General features: G+C 43.1%; 1 protein-coding gene across 1 annotated transcript; it reads right to left on the bottom strand.

Annotated features, from left to right (window-relative positions):
• Window positions 1–747: 747 nt before the first annotated feature.
• Window positions 748–11,200, bottom strand: LOC114638435 (cytochrome P450 2E1). Its single transcript, XM_028786860.1, has 9 exons — window positions 10,987–11,200; window positions 10,080–10,239; window positions 6,580–6,729; window positions 6,098–6,258; window positions 5,604–5,780; window positions 4,696–4,837; window positions 2,475–2,662; window positions 1,841–1,982; window positions 748–1,063 (listed from the first exon to the last, which is right to left on the bottom strand). Exons 1-9 carry the CDS (start codon window positions 11,161–11,163, stop codon window positions 879–881), a joined length of 1,482 nt encoding a protein of 493 aa, XP_028642693.1. The 5' UTR covers window positions 11,164–11,200; the 3' UTR covers window positions 748–878.
• Between the last annotated feature and the right edge of the window lie 7,083 nt (window positions 11,201–18,283).

Genomic DNA, 18,283 nt, shown 5'->3' with positions numbered 1-18,283 from the left:
TCAGACTCACAGAGATCTATCTACCTGCCTTTGCCTACTGAGTGCTGGGTTTAAAGATGTGTGTCACCATGCCTTTTTGCAACTGTATTTGTGAAGTTAATGCTCCTTCCTCAAAAAGACAACCAGACTTGAACCATTTCAAGCTTTACCGCTGAGAGAAGATAGTTGGTGACTGCTGACTAGGTGCCAACCTTAGACAGTGGCCAGATGATGGATGATGCTGCAATTAGTTAATGGCCCCTAGAACTACATGTATTCTGTCTTTCCCTTGTCACTTGAGAATTTCTCTAATGGTAATCTATGAAGTTGAAACATCTCTACCCCAAGGCAGATTTTAAAATTACACTTTTTTCCCTGGAAGCAATCTTGCCATTGTGGAGCTACAACGATCCAAAGCCCTTCAGTGGGGCCACTGTTGTAGTGTCTGTTAACTTTGGGTTTCAGTAGTACTCCAAGGTAGATGAGCTGGAAGGTAAGGGTCAGCATAAAGCTGCTCACATTATAATCCCAAGAACCTATGAGTATGAGACCTATATGGTAAAAGAACTTTGAACATATTGTTAATTCAGTGTCTTGTGTTGGGCAGATAACCAGGGTTATCCATGCATATGCAAACAAATTATTATGAGAAGTCAGGGACAGATAGATTGGAAGATGTTATACTACTGGGTGTGAAATGCTATTCACTCACTGGGAAACTTTCACATGTGCAAGGGGACAAGGGTCTCATTAAATCCACAACTAACATAGTTTATCAATATTTTATTTAGTCTTTTCTGTTTCACTTTATGATAGAAACCCCATATGCTTGGAATTTCTTTCAACAGTTCTATTTTAAGGGATAATGATGGGCAGCAGTGTCAGGCAGTTTCCGGGTCTCATGAACGAGGAATGACACAGAGTTTGAAATGGGGTGGGATACTACCAAATCCAACTGTAATAGGACTGAGGTCGATATCCTTAGGGTCAACCAGAGACTTCAGATTAAAATGCTGCAAAATAGCAGACAAGAGCAGAAACAATTCCATGCGGGCCAGGCCTTCTCCAACACATACACGCTTTCCTAGAAGGGATAACAGTGTTGATGAGGTACTGAGGGACCCAAGCAGAGCTAACACTAAAAACATTGAGGGCTTGGAGGTGTGGGAGGAGGTTTCAAGCACACCATCTAAAGCAGGATCCACCATCCCTACCCATTGGTCCCCGAACACCAGTGCTCATATGTCAGAAAACATGAATGTCGGTGACATTGACTTGGACCAGCAGCTGATACCACTTATTAAGAACTCCACTGCATAAACAAGTGGTATTTTAGGGAAATGGACCCAAAGCGTATTTGCCATAACTTCAGGAAGGTGAGGCTGGCGAAGCCTATGTAAACATAAGCAGTTTAAGTTATCAAATTGGCTGTGGGATCTTCCTTTACAGGAACCCTAGGTGAGGCCCTGCAGTGGGACCATCTGGGGATGCTTCCTAAGAGGAGTCCATGTAGCTAAAGATAAAGTTTAGTGATTTTTTTGAAACTTATGAAGATTAGGTAATACATTTTTGAAAGCTTTTTACTGAGTCTGGTCAGAATAGAAATAGCTGAGCAATTAATTAGAAAACCACGTCCATTCTGTGATAATCCACCCAGAACTCTCATTTCCTGGACTCCTGGTGAAATACACCATTTGACTTTTCTGAACAGGGAGTATGTACTTGGGTTATATCTTACAAGGGCATGATGGAGTTAGGATGGTAGTCCTCATCTAGGATTGGGGAAGAGCACATGGGAAGTAAGTTTAGGATGGAAAAAGACAGTTTCCCAGGGAAGGCATGATTCCTGAACTCTGTTTACCTGCTGAAAATGCCTTGAAATAGTCACTGTACTTGAACTTCCCATTTTCATTCAGAAAATGCTCAGGTTTAAACTTCTCTGGATCTGGAAACTCGTAGCTGTCATATAAAAGTGAGTCCAGAGTTGGAATCACAACTGTACCCTGGAAGAATTAGAAGTTCTATCAGCCAAGTTAACAAAACAGGCTTTCATCTAGAAGACACCAGTGAAGAGGACTGTTGGAATTTTACATATGTAGGCTAGTATATTTCTAATTTGCCATGTTGTTTATTTAAGGACTAAGTAGAAAAGGAGACAGGGATCAGATCAGGTCTAAATGAAAAGGAAGGCCCTATCTCTTTCTTTCATAGGATGGATTCCAGTCTGTGTTGTGCTGCTATGGGATCTCAGTTTTAGAGTGGTCCACAAGTCCTCTGGACCAATTGAGGTGGCATTTTCCATTTCTTTGGTCATGAGGTTATTGGAGTGACTATGGGCGAAGCATTCTGCAGGGGAAGAATGACTGCCGGCTTGATTCCCATATCTAACCATATATGCTGGTCAAAGGTGTCCTTGAGGCTCTACCCTGAAGGGTAACCTAGGTGATAAACTAACAGGACAATGCCCATGGAGTGCTTTCCAACTCATTCCTGACCTTGGGGATGACATATCCTTGGAACTCTGTGTCTCGGGTTGCTTCGTGGGGCAGGTTAGAAGGGACAAGATTGATGAATCTCTGTATCTCATGTACCACAGCATCCATGTAGGGCATATTCATTCTATCTCTGACAGCAGGGACACGGTTTGGCCCAATAACCCTGTCAATTTCTTCATGAAGTTTCTCTGCCAAGAAAAGCATAAGGTCAATCTCAAGGGTTAAATCTAGAGTTGATGTCTACGTACCATCTACCCATATCTATGATCATCTCCGTTTACCTGCTCACCTATGTACCCATGTAACTCACCCACTTTTCTATCCACACACCACTTCATTTACCCACAGGTATAGTACCCTCTACACGCTTACTAACTACTCATTCACCTACTCATCCGTCTAGCCAATGATCCCCCAACAGCTCCATTCACCTACACATCTGTCCAATTCTTCCATCTATCTGCCAAGACATACATTATATGTTTATGAAGCACTTAACCTGCATTTATAATCCCTAAGTACTTTGAATTGTTAAATCATTTCCTTACAAGTATCAGTGAAAGCTAAGACCTGTGAGATTATTCACAGTTGACAGGAAGTTTGGGGGTCTATTGTCATAGTTGGAGATACTTTTTCCAATCTCTTTATATCAGGAGTAGAGATAAAAGGATCTTGGAAAATTCTTCTTAGAGGAAAATCTTTGCATTATTACTCTAGGACAATTTACTGTTGTTAAAAATAGGAAGATAAACTAGACTAAAAATAGGTGATAAACTAGACTATAGTTAATGAAATCTAATTATCCCCATGATTATGACAGAGGGAACAGCAACCTTTGTTAAGTTCCTTGGTCTTTCTGTGTTTGGGATTTACTATGGAACTTTATAATATGTGGAGTGAAAAAAAAGCAAGTTGCAATAAGTTGTGTATGGTATGGTATAAAGCATGGATAAACTAAAGTAGTATTAGTTATGTGTTGATATTTAGTTAACATTAAATGTCCAGTCACATGGGCATGCTACATAGTGGACCCAAAGCATCACCGTATCTGGCGAGTGAGACAGGGACGTGTGGGTTAGTGGGGCTCTAGCTAGTAGATACCTCATTTTTTTTAATAGCTCTGAAGCAAACATCGCAAAATGTCAATAGTTGTTCAATTTGGTAATTGAATTATAGATTGATGTAATTGATGTATAGATTGATGTAATTGATGTATAGATTGATGTAATTGAATTATAGATTGATGTAATTGATGTATAGATGCCGGTCACATTTACTTACTCCTTGCCTATATTAGAAATTCATTATATTAATAATTTAAAACATTTAAAAATTTATGTTTCCCAAGCACAATAATAAAAGTTCTAACTACTGTAATTTGTACATTTCCCTCCCTGGACTTTAGTCACTTCTCTTTTTTTTTTTCTGTGTGGTGTGGAAAGTCAAAGGCATTGCTGACAGGAAGGTCAGAGCTCAGATCTTGTCCCTGGACCAGACAGACACACAATCATGTTCTTGGGAAACATTACTTTGTATGTAGTAGCTGCCCAGATCTATGCCCAGCTCAGAGAATGGCAGGCTTTCAGGCTTTTGAGTACCTTCACCTTAGGTTGTCAACCCCCTCAGTTTCTCTACTAAAGGTGAGCCCCAGTGACTTACATGTAGGGGTTATCACACTTCCTCTATTCGGTAAATGTATGTATGACCCTCTGCATAGTGGGTTAAGGGTCCTGTGCCTACTTCAGGCACAGAATAATTCTTTCTGCCCAGATTTTGCTTTCAAAGCCTTGAAGAGAAAGTGAAATGGATTTAGGACATCCCCAATTGCTTCTTTTTCAATTTCCATTTCAGAGCTCCCTGGGCTAAGATGCTCTGGAATGACTCCAGCCTGGCTGTTACCGCTGTCTCAGCCTATAAATCCAGGACATGTTTCTCAGGGGAAACTGGAACATTATTTACAGAGCAGATCACTGACTCATTCCCCTTTCCATTTCAGCAGTGGGCCACAAACATCCTAGTGGAATGTATTAGGGACTAGTCAGTCTTCAGGATACTAGGTCTTGGGTACATACAAGCTCATGTGCTTTTAAAGTTCAGTTGGTGACTGGGGCACTGAAGGTATGTAAGCAGCCACAGAAGATAGCTGAGACCTGAATTGCACAGAGTTACCCTGACAGGTCTCAGCTATGACACATTAGAGTTTGGCTTCTCATTCATGTACCTTCAATTTCTGGGTATTTCATGAGGATCAGGAGCCCATATCTCAGAGTTGTGCTGGTAGTCTCTGTTCCTGCAAAGAACAGGTCGGCCAAAGTCACAGAAATATTTTCCATTGTGTACATGGGTTCTTGACTGTGTTTTTCCTGTGAAGTTGGAGACAGGGATCTGGTAAGATCTCTTTAGGTGTAAGAAGGTGATGCCTATTGCTCTTCATCAGGGAGGGACCAGGTTTTGTCAGACACCTTGTGCTATCAGGAAACAGCTCATTCTGCCTCACGACAAGGGAAACTGATGCTTCCAGGAAATAGGCAAAGCAAAGGAAAGGGTTTCTTAAACAGGCCACAGGGTCTTGGCTTGGTCAGTAGTGCCAGAATTATCTAATAATAATAATGACCTTCTACCGCTGTAGGGGTCAGGCTCAACCTCTCAGGCTCGAGACCATGCTATTTGGACCAGGGACAGAAAGAGGCAGAGTTGATAGCAATTTCTCAAATGGAAATCAATGTAGGATTTTACATGTTTTCAAGCTATTACAGCAAGAAAGTAAGGGGTAGGCATGCAAGAGGCATAGAGGCTGCAGGAAAATGAAGGCGGGGAGGCCTAGAACTCTGGAAGTTAAGCAAAACTGATCAATAAGTACCAAAAGGTATGCTGAAGTTTTCTCAGATAAGACTAGATTTTTCAAAGGGTTGCAGTTCAATTTGGCCTGGAGGGTGCTAACAGAGGGCCTCTGCCATCCAAATGTGATCAGGGAAGAGAATGGCGGTCATGCTGAAGCCAAGTGTGTTTATGAAAAACCATGACCATCAAGATGCAACCATGGTTCTCCGTGTGAACCCCAGAGACTGGGTCACAATGTCAGACCTGGATGCACTCTGCCCATCCCAGCAAACCCATCTTGTTCTGTACCTTCTCCATCTCTATGAGGAGACAGTCAGTCACATCCCGGGCGCAGTTGATGTCCAGTGTCTGAAGGTGTTCCTTGGCTTTTTGAAGTGTGTACTGTTTTATTTCAGACACATTTTTCATAATTTTTCTATGGCTTCCAGGTAGATATTTTAGATAATCCGAAAAGAAATTGTAAAGCTAAGGAGAACAAAACTATGTAACTGATAGGAGCCTCCAAACAATGAACTTATGATATGTTCATAAATAGTATGATAATACTGTTTAAAATATTGGGTCCTATGGCATCTTTTGGGAGTGCTGTTCTCCAACACTAGGTATATATACACAGGTCCTGAAGTGAGAAGGATGCTGAGCCAACCTAGTCAAATGCCCTCCTGTATGTTCCTGTAGTTTGATTTTCTAGGCCTGTCACTCTCATGCAACCTGAATTTTTCTTCCCCTTTTAATGGAAACAATGCAACTGAAGGTTTATGGAAACGGAGGAGCATGGTCACCTGGACCCAGGGAGTACTCAGCAGGTAGAAGTCTTCATTGAACAAACTCATGAGCCTCAGACACGTCTTGTCATTGTAATCGAAACGTTCGTGGAAGAGGATATCCGAAATGACATTGCAGGGTGCGCAGCCAATCAGAAAGGTGGGGTCAAAAGGCTGGCCTGGAAAACAGATTGAGTGTGAGCATCTCATAATGGCCTTCCCTAGCCATCTCAGCCTTCCATGAGTTTGCACTGAGGACATAGTAAATGTGTGAGCCTCCAAGTGTCTTTACTTTTTAATGCTACTTAGGGAACAACAGTCATGCTTGGCAGCCACTTTTGCTCTTCTGGAAAGAGCTGGGACTTAAATTGAGAAGGAAGTACCAGGGGACCAACTTGATCTCTTCCTTCCCCAGGTTCCTTTAGCTGCCAACTGCCTCCGTGTTGCTCAGTGTACTTGGGAGCCTACTCACAACCCTTCCCGACTGCTGAGATACTAACCTTTGGTCTTTTTGAGCTCCTCCACCAGGAAGTGTGCCTCCCTTTGGATGCGGGCCTCGTTACCCTGTTTCCCCATTCCCCAGTCGCGAAGGATGCTTAGGGAAAACCTCCGCACATCCTTCCATGTGGGTCCATTATTGAAAATAATCCCTAAAAAAAGGGATTAACAGGGGTTACTATAAATACACAATTCTGGAGAAGTAAGGAAGGAGGGGGACATTTGGTCTTGGGTGTAGTGTGGTTTATGTTGTGTGCCTGGCCCTTTAAAGGATCTCCAGTTGCTAGTCAACTAGTTCTTTAAGAGAACTGCTCGATCCTATGACCTTCAGTGTCGGGTTGCCTCTTGGACTTCTGGGGAGAGGAGAGCATATAAAATGCTAGCAGAGGCTGAGAAAAGGGGATTAGGGGCCAGGTGGTGGAAGATGAGGTCAGAGACAAAGGTTAGAGAAGACAGTTGATGCAGAAAGAAAGAAGATCAAGTAAGGGATAAAGAAGAGAAAACAGTTGGTGCAGAAAAGAGATTGAGCAGAGTGAAAACAGGAGACTTGCAGGAGAAGCTGAGCCGAGCTAGAGAAGATACTGTTAGGGGACAGTTGAAAGTGAATCGGGCTAGCAGAGTGAGAAGAGAAGATGGCTGGTGGCAGCTGAGCCAGGAGAAGCTGAGCTGAGCAGATAGGCTAGAGTACTTGTTATAGTTTGGAACTGCTAGAATAGGGAAAACTGGGAGAAGGGTCAGTTTATGCAGACTGTTAGAAATCTTCGAAGTGGCTGGGGTGGAAACTGGGAGGAGGGCTGGCTGGGAGTTTAGAGAACTGGTTGCTGTTTGTAGGAAAAGGAGACATTAAAAGAAACAGTAACAAAGAACCCACAAAGCAGGGATAAAGAAAGGATACACTTGGGTACTGGGTGGGATGTACAGGTGCAGAGGAAGCACAAAGGGAACCGAAGGGCTGTGTTTCATAGTTGTTTCTTCTGAGCATCTGTTTTCTTTGATTTCCTACTTTGCTCTGAACTTTTACCATGCTAAATAAACTGCAGGCAGCCGCTCTAAAAATGGACTCTCCTCTTTCTGCCTCCTGATAAAATTCCTAAGCAGCATATCTGAGTTCATGGATTTTAACCTTCACAACATAAGCCCTTCAACTCAAGACTTTATGGTTTCAAAGCAACATCCTTTACTAAAATCTAAAGGTCAGAAGACTTCCCAGTTTGGAGACATTAAGAAAGAAAGACTGAGTACTATTTCCTCTCAGTGAAATGCTATGGTGTATGTTCCAATCAAAGAAAATGTATTGTTTTTCCTCTTAGAACATGGCCTGGTGTCCCCGCCCTCCCCCTTCTCCCCCCATGAAGACACTGGGAATCAATAACTCTGAAAAGAATTTTTCTTTCCTTCTATCTCTATCTCAGCTAATTCTGTGGGCATTTTTTCATTCCTTAATACTGAATTTAAGACATCCTGACTGATGTGATGGCTTGCTAGTTGACTCTTGGAACTCTTGGATCCCCTTGGAACCAGTTCAACGTATCCAGGGTCAGCTCCACCAAGTCCCACCCAGCTCTTGCCTAACAAAGCCCTCTGGCCTCCCTCCACTCCAGGAGTCTTTCTCTTTCTTTAATCTCTCCCCAGTCCTTCTCTTACTTTTCCTACTGTCAGTAAATAATGTTTTGGAATCTACTGTGTCTAGGCTCTGAGCATTCTGAGACAAACAACAATGAGATATTTACATGGGGTCAGGGCTTGCTTGCATTTTATAATCTCATAATCTCTCCTATGTTAACAGTCTAATCACATGTGAGATGCCTAGTGGAACATGCAGCAGAACATGTGGAAGTTCTAAGGGGACGTATGCTTGCTATGGTCTTAAGAACTTTCTAGAAGAAATGGCCAGCTTGAGAGGGGAAAGGGATGTATGTGGCATGAGCTAAGATTGTGGGTCAGTTTTATCCTGAAGGTTAAAGGAGTGACCCAGTGGCTGAGAGAGTGGCAGAGCTGGCAGCCCACCACTGTGGCATGGGGGCCTTTCAGTAGGCTGACTATCCAGGTCAGGACCACACGTTCTCAGTTCTCAGCATTCACTCAAATGACGCATGCACTTGTCTTGGTACATTGCCGCATACCTGTGCTTAGAGTTTTGTTATTAGAACAATCATTCACACAAAGAACACTGGAGACTCAAAGTCATCCTTATCTAAGGCCCAGCTGAGCTTACAAGAGTCCTTTGCTGTGTGGGATGCATGACAATAGTCCCCAGGCAGGGGCAGCAAATGCCTTTTGAATCTAGCCTGTGGAGAGGCAGGTCCTAATCGTGCTGGCCCATTGCCTGAGCTGGGCTAGAGGGCACATAAAGGTCTGTGCCCTTCTCAGCAGGTTCTTGTCACCCTGCTTGGTCTCTCTTCAATTAGTAACTCTTATATTGAGGACAAGGACTGAGAGTACTTCTGTTTTCTTTCAGTACCTCTTAGACAGTACAGAAACCCACACTATTGATTAGGAAACACCAAATGCTTGAGGTAAAATAGCTTTGAAAACACAAATTGGGAAACCAAGCTGATACGGAGGATAAGACATAAAGCTGACCATGCTTTGATCTAAAATCTCTCTCTGTCTCTGTCTCTCTGTCTCTCTATCTGTCTCTCTCTGTCTCTCTCTGACACACACACACACACACACACACACACACACACACACACACACACACAGAGCTTTGTAGAAATTTATCACCAGTGCTGACTCAGGTGGAATCAGGGCACCCTATCTCTCATCTGCTTTGGGATACCTGGAATGAAAAAGAGGAAGTAAGATGGTACAGCTAAGATGGAGGCTGGGCAGGCAGGAGGCACCAGTGAGCCGGGAGCAGCTCTGGTTCTGGGTGCCCACACTCAGTAAATAGCCTGCATTTCCATCTACAGGGCAGAGCATCTCTCTCTCTCTCTCTCTCTCTCTCTCTCCTCCTTCTCTCCCTCTCTCTCCCTCCCTCCCTCCCTCCCTCCCTCCCTCTCTACCCCCCACCACTCCACTCCTCTCTCTGGAGCTTACCAGCTACAATAGAGAAAAGCAAATGCCTAAAGTCTGGTCTAGCCCTGCAAGCAGAGTGCCAGGCAGGGGTAGGTAAGTGAAAGGACTTTGGTGCATGCAACCAGCTACAACTCAGAGACAGTTGAGGCTGAGTGGAAAGAGTCCCAAGAAGTGTCGAAAAGCACAAGGGCCTGAGGAGGAATCCTCTGGGGGAGACTTCCTGGGTTCAGAAACAACCTGGCTGCCATTCTCTGTAAGTTGATCAGGGCTATGGTGAGCATGGGGGTCTGGAGGTGTCGCTGGGTTCACAGTGCCTGCTCAGTACAAACCTCAAAGCAACTTCCATGAAGGCACAAGACGTCATCTGCGCCTTTGCCTCTTTCTTCATTCTGTTGCTGTCACTAAGGTTCAGAAGATCAAATGGTACTCACATTACTCTCTGTTAATTTGCCCCCTCCAATGGCCTAAGAAGCCAACTTACCCTTGTTCTTGTACTCCTGGAACACAGGAATGTCCCCTCGACCAGAGAACTCATTCTTGTGGTTTAGTAGCACCTCCTTGACAGCCTTGTAGCCATGCAGGACCACGATGCGCCTTGAACCCAGGTGCAGTGTGAACACTGGCCCGAAGCGCTTTGCCAACTACAGGGACCAATGCACAGAAGATAGACAGTAGTCAGCCTGTTTTAGACAGCCCATATCTCCTGCTATTGTTCCTGTTCTTCACGGAGAGTCAAAGGGACTTGGGGGAAAGGGCATTTTGTCTCATCTGATATGAGGATACTCTCTCTACTTTAAGTTTCTGGGTTTGTGGGAGACCTTCCTTCTATCTAGATACAATTCTCTTCTCTGTGCCTGTTTAATCAATGCCAACACTCACCACTCTCTTGTTTGCCTCTAAAGTTAATGCTCTACCTTACCTGATAGTACAAGCTAACTTGGAGTCAATGCTCTTGAAGTCTGTAGCTACCCTGCCATGTGGAAAGACATTAATTCCATGCCTGATAGCATTTTGGGGACTGGTTAAACCATGTAATGTTCACAGCATTAGCAAAAGGCAGATACTGTTACTCTGGTGAATCACAGTTGGCTCGGTGTTTTCCTTTCAGTTCGTTGACACAGGTTAATACCAGCCAGGGTACACCTGTTGTATCATTTGGCACAGAATGGTATCAGTGGCATCAGTAACTCATAATCACTTCAACTGCACAGGGCCTCTGGGCCTGCATGGCACTACTCTCTGTGAGTGGTCCATGCCCAAGATGGAGTGAACTGTTAATTCAGTATCATGGTAATCTGTCATTGGATAACAACTGACAATGAGTTTAGTATATACACATTATATCTACTCTGTAACTTATTTTCTTAATGCAGCAATGTTTTCCTTACCTTGGTGAAAGATTTGGGGATATCCTTCAAATCCAGCTGAAAAACGTTTCCAAGGATAGGGAGTGGGAAAGGTCCTGGGGGCAGGTTCCAACTGCTATAGATCTGCTTCCAGACAGATATGACGAGGAGGGTGACCACCCACAGCAGCAAGGCAATGGTGATGCCAAGAACTGCCATGGTGCCACTGGGGCTCCACTAAAAATGTGTAGGAATTTCCTGAGGAGAAACAAGGATTTTATAATGTGTCACTGAGAAGGAGGATGTCTCATCAGCCAATAACTACTCTTCTCCCTTAGCCTAAGGTACTGGTTTATTATTAGCTGTAGTTGGCTATCATTTCAAAGGCTGAACCTTGGAGCTATTGCCTCTTAGAAGTTGCATCTACTGATCTGACATAGATGAGGCTGGTCTCTGTCAATATTCTGGTTGCTGGCACCTGTCACAGTGCTGGTGAGTACATGGAAGAATACCTCATCAACTCATAGGTCAGTCCTGGGGGTGGGAGGCTGTCCTCCCCCATGGCATGGATCAGCATAGTGGGCATGCATTCAGATGATGTTTGTATGTGTTCGTTTGCTGGGGAAAGGTTTTTGCAAGGCAGTACCAACCCTCTACTGCTCATTCCAGGCCAAAGACAGCACTAGGCTGCAAACACTTAACTTCTGATCTGACACCACAGCACTAATGGCTTGTCTGGAAATTGAGGGCAGAACAGGAAATCTCTACTTTTGGGTTTAATTTCACATCGAATCAACCAGAAAATTCCATGGAGACAAAAAAGTAGCTGTAAATAAAGTTAACCAACTTTGAATTATTCTGACTGTATGTGTATGCTACTATTTGCAGTGCCAAGGACCAAACCCAGGGCCTGTACATGGTAGGCAAGTGCACCTGAAAGGTATCACTAGTCCTCCGACATTTCCACTCATCTGTGAAAAAGTATGTGGAAAATGTTTTTCAAAACAGTTTGCCAAATTCTGAAGAATAAAAGATCAGGATTTTTACTAGATTTTTTTTCATGTATTTGTTCATCCAGGAATGCAGTACTGGTCTACACTCCTCTGCATCAAAAGATGTCAACATATGTAAGAATACTGATTATGTCTTTCATACAGTCTCATATTCACTTTTTTGTCATGGTTCTAGATATATTGTGGACCTTTGTGTGTTTAAAAATGAAGACATCTTTTTTGTCACATTGTCTTCTAACTGATAATGCAGAAAAGATATTAGTTTATGCCTTATAATCTTATATTTTTGTGTAACTACACACCTTTGGATGCATTAGAAAACATGACAGTGGATCTAAGTAACAGATTTTTGTGTTATTTATGGCCCATGATTCTTTCATCTATAAAAAATGATGCTGTGCACCATACACAGTATTCTAACCTGAATGTTCTCTGAATAAACCATTAGTAGTGTAGACTACTCTGTCTTTCAAACCTCAGTTGTGGTTTTGCACTGTGCTCATTAATTAAGTCTCCTAGACTACCAGGGACAGTTGTCATTTTTTTTTTAAATTATTTTTTTCTTTCATACAACACATCTCAACCAAAGTATCCTTTTCCTCTACTCCTTTCTCCCCCAGATCACTCCTCTGTTTCCCTTTGGGAAAGAGCAGGCCTCTCAGGGATATACATTAAGACTAGGCACAAAACCTCATATAAAGGCCAGATGAGGCAACCCAATAAGGGGGAAAAAGGTCCCAAGAGCAGGCAAATGAGTCAGAGACCCCCCTCACTTCCACTGTAAAAGTCCCACAAAAACACCAAGCTAACATCCTTGGCATACATGCAGGGGACCTAGCAGAGACCCATGCAGGCTCTAAGATTGCTGAATCTGTGAGCCCCTATGAATCCTGTTAGTTGATTCTGCAGACCATACTTTTAGATTCTACCTTAGACCTGTCAAAATGTCTAAGATCAATAGCACAAGTGACAGCTCATGCTGGTGAGAATGTGAAGCAAGGAGAACACTCTTCTATTGCTGGTGGGAGTGCAAACTTCTGCAGCCACTTTGGAAATCAACATGGTGGTTCCTTAGAAAACTGGGAATCAATCTACTTCAAGACACAGTTATACCACTCTTGGGCACATATCCAAAGTATGCTCCATCCTACCACAAAGACACTTGTTCAACTATGTTCAAAGTGGCCTTATTCATAATAGCCTGAAACTGGAAACAACCTAGATGTCCCTCAACTGAATGATGGATAAAGAAAATGTGGTACATTTACAAATTGGAATATTACTCATCTGTTAAAAAATGACATTATGAAAGTCACAGCCAAGTGGATGGAACATTATTGGTGAGGTAACCCAGAACAGAATGACAGACATGATCAGTGCCTGGCCCAATCATCATCAGAGAGGCTTCCCTTGGCAGCTGATGGGAGCAGATACAGAGATCCATAGGCAAAAATTGGGTGGAGTGAGAACCCAAATTGAAGATCTCAATCATGTCCCTCTTCTTGGAGCTTGCGGAACCTTGTGGAAGAGAGGGAGGAAGAATTATAGGAACTAGGGGTTTGAAGACAAGTGTCATCTTTAGCTGGGACTTCAGGACCAATTGTTCCTGAGATGAGACCTAATGGTATGACTTGAAGATGAATGAGTCATTGTATCCTTGAGTCTTCCTGATTCTCCTGTGCTTTCTGGGTAGCATAACCCTGGTCCAAGGACATTAAGTAGGCTGTCTTCACTATTAGCACATTCTCTCCTGTCTTCGGCCCATATTTGTCCTTCTGGTGATGCTGGAGGGGCACAGTGCTCTTTGCTCAGGCTGAGCCAATTTTGGGATCTAGTGGACTGAGTGGGAAAATGAGGGTTTTATAGGTAGACCAAGCTTTTGGAACCTGTGACTGAGACTGCCTGAACCTGCATAGCTCACCTAAACACAAACATATTGAGAGTCAGAGTGTCACCAAATGCTGGTGTAGTCTGCAACCAAGGTGAGTAACTCAGAGATTTTCAGTTTATAATGTTGTTGAAAGCCCAGACAATATCAGGTGATAAATACAGATATTCATGTCTTTTGAAAATAATGGCATTTATGTATATCTGATTTTTTTGAAGTAATGACTTCTATTTTCTTTGTATATTACTCAGTTGTCTGAACCTTGTAGGTTGGGACAGAATGACTGTGCATAATGCCACAGAAGTGGTTGTTTCCTCACGATTTTTAACACATTTGTAATGCCAAGTGTGCAAAGAGGAATTGATGTTGGAAGATGTTTCCTCTGTAGCTAACTGACTAACAGTATAACTCAGCATTAACTGTGCTAATTAAACATACTAGTTGAGAGTTGAGATGATGACATTTTTTGATTAACACATTTTTGTTCTTTTTTGTTTCTCTTCTCATTCATTCATTCATTCATTCATTCATTCATTCATTCATTCATTCATTCATTTTTTGAAATATAGGGTTTCTCTGGCTGTCCTGGAACTCACTCTGTAGACCAGACTGCCCTTGACCTCAGAGATATGCTTGCCTCTGCCTCCCAAGCACTGGGATTAAAAGTATGTGCCATCACTGCCTGGCTCAGTTTTTGTTTTTAGATCTTCCTGTTTGAGTCTGGAAATATTGTCTTATGTAAATGCTCTTATATGCATAATTTACAAAATGTTACTCTTAGTAGGTAAATATCTGGCTTGGGGAATGGGAATTCCAGGGACAGGACAGTCTCATAATTCATCCTCATAACTTCCCGGTAGAGGGCTTTTTTTTGCTCTGTCAGAACTTCTCACTCCTCATCCGAAAAATATATGGCCACCTCATCAAATAGGGCTGGTACTCACACGCCTTCTGAGCAGATTTGTACTTTCTGCATATCTATGGGGCCATCCTCCAATTCCTGGATCTCAATCTCTTCTTTTTGTTCTTCTTTCAGGGTCAAATTTAGAGGGTAGGCTCGGGACTCCATTTCTGGATTTTCCAGATTCATAGGTGATGTCCACAAGCCACTTCAGAAACTTAACAGTCTTTCTGCCTTAAAGGACCTCCCAGAGCCAAGTCCGTGATACAGAGAGGGGCGTGCCTGGGTGGCAGAGGACAACCCAAACCTGGCAGGACTTCTTCTCGTCTCTGGGTCGTAAATTCTCTCTATTCGAAGCCTCCTCAGGCTGGTACAAAGAGGTTCCCCAGAAAAGACTGCGGGCAGAAGCTGGGTGTGTAGTGAGTGTGCATCTTGTGAGCTCCATTTTCCGGGACTTCCCAAGCAAAGATCTTCCCTGAGTTCGGAGTCAGCTTCTTCTAAGTTTCCCGGCAGAGCCGGCAGCACCGCCGCCTTTTAATACATTCTTCAACTCAATTTGCTAGTATTTTGTTGACTACTTTTGCTTAAAAGCTCATGAGGAAAACTGGTCTGTATTTCTTTTTCTTTATTGAATCTTTGTGTGGTTTGGGTATCAGGGTGACTTATAGCCTCATAAAATGAATTTGACAGTGTTCCTTATGCTTCTGTTTTGTGGAATAATTTGGAAAGTATTACTGTTAACTCGTCTTTGAAAGTCTGGTAGAATTTTGCACTAAAGCTGGCTTGGCCCTGAGCTATTTTTGGTTGGGAGAGTTTTAATGATTTCTCCTATTCCCTAGGACTTACAGGTCTATTTAAACTGCCTCCTTGATCTTGACTTAACTTTGATAAGTGGAATCTATCAAGAAAATTATCCATTTCTTTTGGATTTTCCAATTTGGTGGAGTACAGGTTTTTAAAGTCTTTATGATTCTCTGGATTTCCTCCATGCCTGTTGTCATGTTCCCATTTTCATTTTTAATTTTGTTAAGTTGGATATTCACTCTCTGCCCTTTAGTTACTTTGGAGAAGGGTCTGTCTTTTTTATTTTCTCAAAGAATCAACTCTTTGTTTCATTTACTCTTTGTAGTGTTCTCTCTGTTTCTATTTTATTGACTTCAACCCTCAGTTTGATTATTTCCTGTCCTCTACTCCTTTTTGGTGTACTTGCTTCTTTTTGTTCTAGGTCTTTCAGATGTGTCATCAAGTTGCTAGTATGAGATCTCTCCAGTTTCTTATGTAGGCACTTAGCGCTATGAACTTTCCTCTTAGCACTACTTTTGGGTATGTTGTACATTCATTGCATTCTAGGAAGTCTTTAATTTCATTCTTTGCTCTGTCTTGAACCAGTAGTCATTCAGCAGAGTGTTGTTTCATTTTCCATGAGTTTGTAGGTTCTCTGTTATTTCTGGTATTATTGAAATTCAACTTTAATTCCTATGGGATTAAATGAACACTCCAGAGAAAGGGTTCAAAGCAAGTCTGGGCTGGTGTCGAAAAATGATGAGAAGGCATGACCTATTTCTGAGGCGTAAAGTGCCAGTTCCTCAGCACCTGGCTGAGGACCTGACTGAGAAGCTCGTCACTTACCAGTAGAGCATGCCGGCTTTGCACCGGACACATGACTATGAAGTGGCACAGATGGGCAATGCAGATGAGACAGCCATCTGCTTAGGAGTACCATCTAGAGTGACTGTTGACAACCAGGGTGAAAAGCTCATCTTGGTCAAGACACCAGGCAGGGAGAAATTGAGAATCACAGCCATGCTGGGGATCTTGGCTGATGGGAGGAAGTTACCACCATATATCATTTTGAGGGGGACATACATTCCCTCTGGGAAGTTTCCCAGTGGCATAGAAATCTGCTGCCACCACTATGGATGGATGACTGAGGACTTGATGCAAGATTGGTTGGAAGTTGTGTGGAGACGGAGAACTGGAGCTATGCCCAAACAACGAGGGATGCTGATCCTGAATGGCTTCCAGTGCCATGCCACTGACTCTGTGAAGAGTTCCATGGAGAACATGAACACAGACATGGTGATCATCCCAGGGGGCCTGACCTCACAGCTGCAGGTGCTGGATGCGGTTGTCTACAAGCCACTGAATGACAGTGTTCGGGCCCAGTATTCCAACTGACTTCTGTCTGGGAACCTGGCACTGAGCCCCACTGGAAATGCTAAGAAGCCACCCCTGGGCCTCTTCCTGGAGTGGATCATGGTTGCATGGGACAGCATCTCAAGTGAGTCAATTGTCCAGGGGTTCAGAAAGTGCCACGTCTCTAGCAACTTAGAAGAAGAAGGTGACGTCCTCTGGGAAATTGAGGGTGAGTTGCCCAAAGAACTACCAAAAGAATGTGGTCTTGAAAGTGTGGCTGAGGGTGACCGAGAGGACTCAGGTAACTGGTCAGGAATAGATCTGCCACCATCACTGATGCCCCTGCTTGTGGTAGCACTTACCTTTTTTCTAGCCCTTAAGTTTTCAATCTTTTCATGTTCTCTTGAAATAAGCCTGTCATGCCACAGTATGGATGGCAGGTCATCAGCACTTTCTTTGTCTGAAACTGATTTCTATTGTGTTTTGTGGCCTAGATCCAGGAGTATCAGGTAAGATGAACAAGGAGCTGTCGGAACACATCACATGAGAGCAGTCCCACTGCAAAGTTACTTGGGCCTCTAGAACACAGTTCAACATTGTTTGGTTCATTAAAAGGTTGTCTGAAGAGACAACTTTCTTCTAAATTGCTGAACTTTGAGGGCTGGGCTGTCTGCTTGTATTTCTTAACATAGTTGCACTGCCTTTTGCTGATCAGCAGGACCATTACCCAGGGAGAGAATAACGTCATCCTTTAGTATGGTAACCTCTAGGCCTTAGCTCTGTGTCCGAGGGAGATTATTATCATCTCCATGCCCACCAGGGAGATGATAATATGTATTGTTTGCTTTTGTCTAGGGAATACTGAGAGTTTAAAAACACCATCTTGGCCTCATAAACTTCAGATATGAGGTGAGACATTACAGTCAATTCCTGTGGTCAGCAGCTATCTGAAGGAAGATGTTTTTAAATTGAATCTTTGAAGGGCTGCAGAGTTGGCTTAGCAGTTAAGAGCATGCTGTTCTTGCACAGTTTTGTTCCCAGTTCCCACATCCTGCAGCTCATAACACTGGTAGCTCCAGTTTCAGGAGTCCAATGACCTCTTTTACCTTCCTTTGACACCTGTAGTCACATATACACTTCCACATACAGAAGCACGGTATTTGTGTGATTAAAAAAAGTCTTGGACTAGAGAGAGGGCTCAGCAGTTAGGAGTGCTTACCATTCAGCCTTGCAGAGGAAGGGTGTTTAGTTTCCAGCACCTATACAGCTCACAACCAGCTGTAACTCCAGTTCCAGGGCATCCAATGCCCTCTTCCAGCTTCTGCCAGCTCCTACATACATATGGTGTGGGCTCATACATATACACATAAAATTAAATCTTTTTTACAAAATGAATCTGTA

The sequence above is a fragment of the Grammomys surdaster genome, unplaced genomic scaffold (genome assembly GCF_004785775.1).
Source record: "Grammomys surdaster isolate TR1022 unplaced genomic scaffold, NIH_TR_1.0 125603, whole genome shotgun sequence".
Lineage (NCBI taxonomy): Eukaryota > Metazoa > Chordata > Mammalia > Rodentia > Muridae > Grammomys > Grammomys surdaster.
The sequence above is the reverse complement of the archived record's forward strand: the minus strand, read 5'-3'. Positions and strand labels throughout refer to the sequence as shown.

Bases quoted from the DNA above. Each gene is read 5' to 3' on its own strand.
- LOC114638435 (XM_028786860.1), bottom strand. From the start codon at position 11,163: ATGGCAGTTCTTGGCATCACCATTGCCTTGCTGCTGTGGGTGGTCACC. The intron at 4,838-5,603 runs GTACAGAACAAG...CCAACTTCACAG, and splicing joins TCCTCATAGAGATGGAGAAG to GAAAAACACAGTCAAGAACC. The intron at 2,663-4,695 runs GTACATGAATGA...TTTTCTTGGCAG, and splicing joins GAAATACCCAGAAATTGAAG to AGAAACTTCATGAAGAAATT.